General features: G+C 39.2%; 1 protein-coding gene across 1 annotated transcript; it reads right to left on the bottom strand.

Moving 5' to 3' along the window:
* Positions 1–2,357: 2,357 nt before the first annotated feature.
* Positions 2,358–3,305, bottom strand: LOC102971208 (olfactory receptor 10A4). The gene has a single exon (XM_007083168.2). It carries the CDS (start codon positions 3,303–3,305, stop codon positions 2,358–2,360), a length of 948 nt encoding a protein of 315 aa, XP_007083230.2.
* Between the last annotated feature and the right edge of the window lie 3,047 nt (positions 3,306–6,352).

Below are 6,352 nucleotides of genomic sequence, written 5' to 3'. Positions count from 1 at the left end.
CAGTGAGACCCTCTTGGCTCCCTACTTATAAGACTTGCTGAGTAGTTCCCTTAGCAAAACTGGAATATCGTAAGATCCTGGGGGCTTGTTGTGGACCCACCCTCCATCCTTCATCTAGCACTTCCTTTATAGAAGAGGAAGGACAATAATTCATGGAGCAATACAATGAGGGTCTGCTCCCTTCTTGGTTTTTTTGTTTTTGTTTTTGTTTTTGTTTTTTTGTTTTTTTGGCATCTAAGAGTTAGGAAACCCTGCAAGAAACAGTCACATTTTATAAACTCTGGAACCTGTAAAAATCTGTCTTTTTTTAAATCATGTTTTATATTAGCAGCAATCTATCCCAGATCCTACTCCATCTCTTTTATCTTTTGAATCTCTCTGCATCATCAAGTAATCAATAAATTAATAAACATTAAGTGTTTAATTAAGTACTTAATCACTTACTATGAGCTAGGTGCTAAGTATATATGTGCCTGCACATGAGTCTGTATGTGTGTTTGAAGTGGGTAGTGAAGAGCATGGGTACAATGAAGCAGAATATATGAGTTCTGCTGTCCTTCTCACACTCTGCTCACACCCTTAATAAGGGACATGAATATTTTATCTATAAGATAAAGGTAAAGACAGAGTTTTGGAAGCTAACAGGAGATAGTGACATCCCAGGGCTAGAAAGAGTAAGAAAGAAGCTGGTACCAACCCTGGGCCTGAAGGACAATTAGAACTTGGAAAGGGTAGCTGTCTGAAAGCCACCAGACAGGAGCTGTGGGCTTAGATGTATGGAAGTGAGAAAGCCACAAGAATAAATATTTTGAGTTCATTCTCTACCTATCTTCCGATTTCCTGTTACTGTATTAAAAAAATCCAGGGTAACCCCTCCATCTGAAGATACTTATTTTAATTCTGTCTACAAAGTCCTTTTTCCTATGTGAGGTAACATATTTATAAGTCCTAGGGATTAGGACATGGACATCTTTGGGGGACCATTGTTCTGCCTACTATACAAGGACAAATAAAATAAATGTAAAGGAGCAGTTAAAGTTTGGCTAAAATTGGAGATTATAAATGTATAGTGGTGTCAATCTACTTAGCTGTGTGATTGCTATTATCCAAACAGAACCCCATGATCTATATTTTCACTTGTAAATTCTTGTAGTAATAATTTAGAATGTGCGGCCTTTCTAGATCCCTTGCTACAAGAGACCCCTTGATACCTGTTACCTCCACAGCACACAGAGTTAGAGTTATTTATAGAGTTTGTGGAGAGGATATGTCTATGCACTGAATACTATTTTACTCTGTTAATTTCACTAATTAACACAAAGCTGTGGTACACACATCTCAAGTCTGCTATTTTCCTGGAATCCAGAGTTGGACTATGTTCACTGGACAAAACCATAAAGACAGGCTGCTATACTGGTTGAGTGATACGCAAGCTTAAAAAGCACAGTTGATTTCACCCAATCACAAGATTACATACAAAATTTAGTAAACAAAGAATCTTTGGGTTATTCTCAGAAGTTTCCTAGAATTATGTCCACTTATACTCAACTTGGGATTCCTTTACACACTTTTTGTCAAGCAATTCTCATATCCAAGTTGAATAATTTGAGATTGAGGCAGTGTCCATGTGGAGCAGTCTTTCTCCAGATACTGTACAGACCAATTATTGTAGTAGAGGAAGAAGTCCTAATTTGCTATTCCTCTGAACACGGGTACTTTCTAAGCCAGTAGAATTTTTTAAGTATTGCTTTGTTATTTCTCTTTCCCACTAGAACATAAATTCCATAAGATAAGAAATTTGTCTATTTTATTCAGCAATCTGTATTCAGAGCCTAAACAGAGTCTGACACATGCTGAATGATGAGTAAAAATGCATTGAAATTTTGAGTTCAAAGTTTGCTGAAAAAAGTGAGTGAAAGAATGAAACAAAACTCTATTATTTATTATCATCACTATCATAAATTTACCTTATAAGCAAAAAAGATCCTTGAGAGTTGCAGGTAGAGTTTTTGGACAAATAGAAAAATGTAAAGCTGAAGATTATAAAAAGACATGGGTGAAGAAGTTCAAGAAAAGTTAAAACAAGTAATGAATGGCAAATTGTAGCGATGTTATCAACCTCCGGATAGGCTCCTAATCTGTGTAAACTGGCGGCATCCTCAGATGCATTGGTACCACAATCCCACAGAATCCAAAGAATCATGATCTTTCATTGAGAAACGGATCCTAGTAGAGTCCAAAATTCTAGTGGGTAGAGCATTGCTCTTAGACTGAGGAGAGACCAGAACCCATTTGAGGAATTATTTTCTCTCTCCTTTGTCCTTGCCTTCCACCCCTTCAGTTTCCATGTCAGTCAATCATAGTTTCTGAGGGCCCAGGGTCCTGAGGATGACTCGCCTCAGTGCAGACTTCACTTCACTGTTCCTTAGGCTGTAGATGATGGGGTTCAACAGGGGAGTCACTACTGTGTAGGAGAGCGACAACAGCTTCTTGCTCTCAGGAGAGGTGCTGGACCGGGGTCGGAAGTATGTGAGGATGGCAGTGCTGTAGAAGAGGGACACAACCAGAAGGTGGGAGGAACAGGTGGAGAAGGCCTTGCGTTTCCCCTCAGCTGAGGGCATCCTGAAGATAGTGGAAAGAATGCGGACATAGGATCCCAGGATCAGCAAGAAAGGAAAGAGGATGAATAAGACAGTGGCTGTCAGAGCCTCCAGTTCAAACAGAGAGGTATCAGCACAGACCAGTGCAATGACAGGGGGGCTGTCACAAAAGAAGTGGTTCACTCTGTTGGGGCCACAAAAAGGGAAGCTGAAAATCCATGTGGTTTGCACGGTGGCCACTGGAAACCCTGAGAACCAAGAGGCAGCTGCTAGCTGGGCACAGGCCTTGCGGCTCATAATGATTGGGTAGCGCAAAGGGTCACAGATGGCCACATAGCGGTCATATGCCATTGTGGCCAGGAGGCAACACTCAGCAGCCCCAAAGAAGAAAAAGAAATACATCTGAGAGGCACAGCCAAGGAAAGATATGGTTGTGTCTTGGATGATCAGAGTCCCCAGCATCTTGGGCACAATGACCAAGTTGAAGCCTATCTCCAGGAAGGACAAGTTCCTGAGGAAGAAGTACATAGGATTTTGTAGAGCAGAGTCAGCTGTAGTGACCAGGATGATGAGAATATTGCCCATTAGAGTAACCAGGTAAACAGTCAAAAAAAGGAGAAATAGGAGAGCTTGTAGCTCAGAGGATAAGGTTGAAAAACTCACAAGGACAAACTCACTGACAATTGTCCAGTTTCCCCACATCATTCTTCTGTCCAGGATTTCATTGACATTCATGCTCCAGGAAGGTAGAAGTCTCCATATGTTATTTAGACTTCTATTATACCCTTAGAAAGCCTCCCATGGCCCCATTCTCTACCTTTCTTGTTATAGTTGTTGCAAATCAAAAGGTGTACTTTCCAAAATGTAAAAAAATAAGCCTGTCTATGGGATTCATAATTTTTGGAAGAATACTAACCTTTTTTCAGATTGAACTGAGGCACACCATATACCTATATATCTCCTGACTTTGCTCTATAGAGATCAAAATCACAGCTTCATGTTGGGGCTCCTACCTTATCTTTCTTCAACATTCAGTGGTACTAAAAAAGCAGCCAGGCCAAGCATTTCTCCTCAATGCACAATGAAACTCCTTTAATGCACAATGAAAGCTGATGAGGTGAGCCAGGGTATGTTTTCTGCAAAATTGAAGGGTAGGAAAGAGAAAATCAAGGAAAGTTACCAATGATCCTGAGGAAGAGAACTGAATGCATCCTAATCTCAAGCAGCCAACCCTCAGGATGATTTCAGTATATTGGAGGAATACTCAATATATTCTACATTCAATGTAAATATATTCATTTCTAAACTCAGAATATTGCAATTTATACAAGGAGACATGAAATATAGAGACTGTGGTTTATTTTGATCCCTGGGATAAATATTCTCTGTATAGCTATATGTGATCAGAAAAGGGAACACAAACTCAAGACAGGGTCAGACCATAGAAAGAATCTAGATGTATCGCACATAAACCCTTTCATCAGTTTCTGTTGGTTGACTTGCATCTTGATTTTCAAGAAATATCACTTCAAGTTTTACATGTTAATAAATAAAGACCAACTCAAATATGTAGACTAATATCAAATCCTGTAAGAAATAAGTAGAATGTTTCATCATGGCATCAAGAACTAAACTTCAAAACTGAGACCTGAAATTGTGATAAATATAAACTTAAATGAAGGAATAAATCTAAAGCACTTGCACGTAACTGGTACATAACACATGCTAACCATTGTAGTCATTATGAGATAATGCTAGATTTGTCTTCCCAAATCTACTTCTTATCTCCTTATCTACTGCCCAAACTCACTGAAGTCCCTACTTTTTAATCCTTAAGAGAAAAGAATAGTCTATTCAATGAATACTGATTATCTTCTCTGTGCCAGACACTGTTTTAGATACTAAAGATAATACATCAGTAAACATAACAAAAAAAAAAATCTCTGCCCTCATATAACTCACTTTCTAGTAGAAAAGACAGACTGTAAACAAGTCACGTAAATAGGATGTATAGTATGTTAGGTGGCTGTAAGAACAATGGAGAAGAATAAAACAGTGGAGAAGGACATAGGCATTTGGGGTGTGGGGAGTGTCAGAGAAGGCTTCCCTGAACAGATAATGTTTGAGTAAAGTACTGAGCAGGTGCAAGACATGGTCAGGGTGGTGAAGGAAGGAGGGAAGTAAACAGCCAAAGCAGCAAGAGGGGCATCTGGGTGGTTCAATCACTTAAGTGTCCCACTCTTGTTTTCAACTGAGGTCATTCAGCTCACGTCATGATTTCACGGTTCATGAGTTCAAGCCTCATGTCAGGCTCTATGCTCACAGCCTGGATCCTACTTGGGATTCTCTGTCTCCGCCTCTCTCTGCCCTTCTCCTTATTCGCTCTCTCTCAAAAATAAACATTCAGAAAAAAATAACAGTGAGAAAGTGCTATTTAAAATTTTTTGCTGATTCATATTCATGTTTTTTTTAAGTTCATTTATTTTGAGAGACAGAGAAAAAGAGAGAGAGATAGAAAGAGTGAGAGTGAGAGTGAGAGCAAGAGTAAGGGAGGGGCGTAGAGAGGGAGAGAGAGAATCCTAAGCAGGTTTTGTGCTGTCAGCATGGAGCCTGATGTGGGTGTTGTCAGTGTGGAGCCCCATGTGGGTCTCGATCCTATAGTTAGTGAGATCATGACCTGAGCCAAAACCAAGAGTCAGGCACTTAACCAAATGAGCCACCCAGGTCCCCACATGTTTTCTTTGAAAATTTTGATACTTTGTCAATTTCCAAGTAAGAGTTAACACTTAATGAGCACCAGGTAAGTGCCAGACACTATTCTAAGTGGTTTCCATGCATTATGTTAAATTTTGCAACAAACTAAAGATATACGGGTTATTAGTAGGTCCACTTTACAGCTGAGGAGGCACAGAGAGGTTGAATAATTTTTCCAAGTTACACAGCCAGCAAATGTTGGCATCAGGATATGCCTCCTGGGCAGTTTGTCTCTGAGTCATGGCTTTACCCATTAGGTGACTCACCCACTCTGAGAATGGAAATGAGTCTAGGCTAATAGGTGAGAGCAAACAGGAGTTTTTGGCATAAGATGGTAGTAATAGAGCAAAAAGCAAAACAAATTATAAAGAAGATCAGAAAGTTTCAAGGTATTAGCAACACCCACTTTCATGGACCTAATATTAGAATAATTGTTAACTTATGTCTCCATCTCATATTTTAGATGGTATACTACTTGAAAGTAGAAACTGTGTAGAAAATTTAATTTTTTATCTCAATTCCTAGCAAGGTAGATGCCCATTAAATTGTTACTCAATAAGTGAATGAAGAATGAACAAAATACAAAAAATAATCATGGAAATATCTGTATAGACAGAGTGTAAGCACAGTGATCCCCATTCAGAAGGAATTTAGATGCAAAGACTACACACATCAATGATACAGCCTCATATAATTTACACAGATTTAAAGAGTGATAAGGGTTATAAATTACACCCATCATCTTCCACTACCCCAAGCCTCTTCCTTTTATCTAACTCATTTCAGAAAATGACACCACCCAGGCTTCATGATGCAGGAGTTGGGACAAAAATCCTTTCATTTAACCCCCAAATTTATTATTTTTCCAAAAACACTGATTCAGTGTCACCTTCTACATCACTACTCTTATCTTCTCTGGCCTGGAATATTGCAGAAACTTGATTCTAGTTCATTCTCTACAAACCATCCTTGACTTGTGTGTGATCTGATAGCAACCC

Source organism: Panthera tigris, chromosome D1, assembly GCF_018350195.1.
Source record: "Panthera tigris isolate Pti1 chromosome D1, P.tigris_Pti1_mat1.1, whole genome shotgun sequence".
NCBI lineage: Eukaryota > Metazoa > Chordata > Mammalia > Carnivora > Felidae > Panthera > Panthera tigris.
This window is presented reverse-complemented; position numbering and strand designations above follow the sequence as displayed.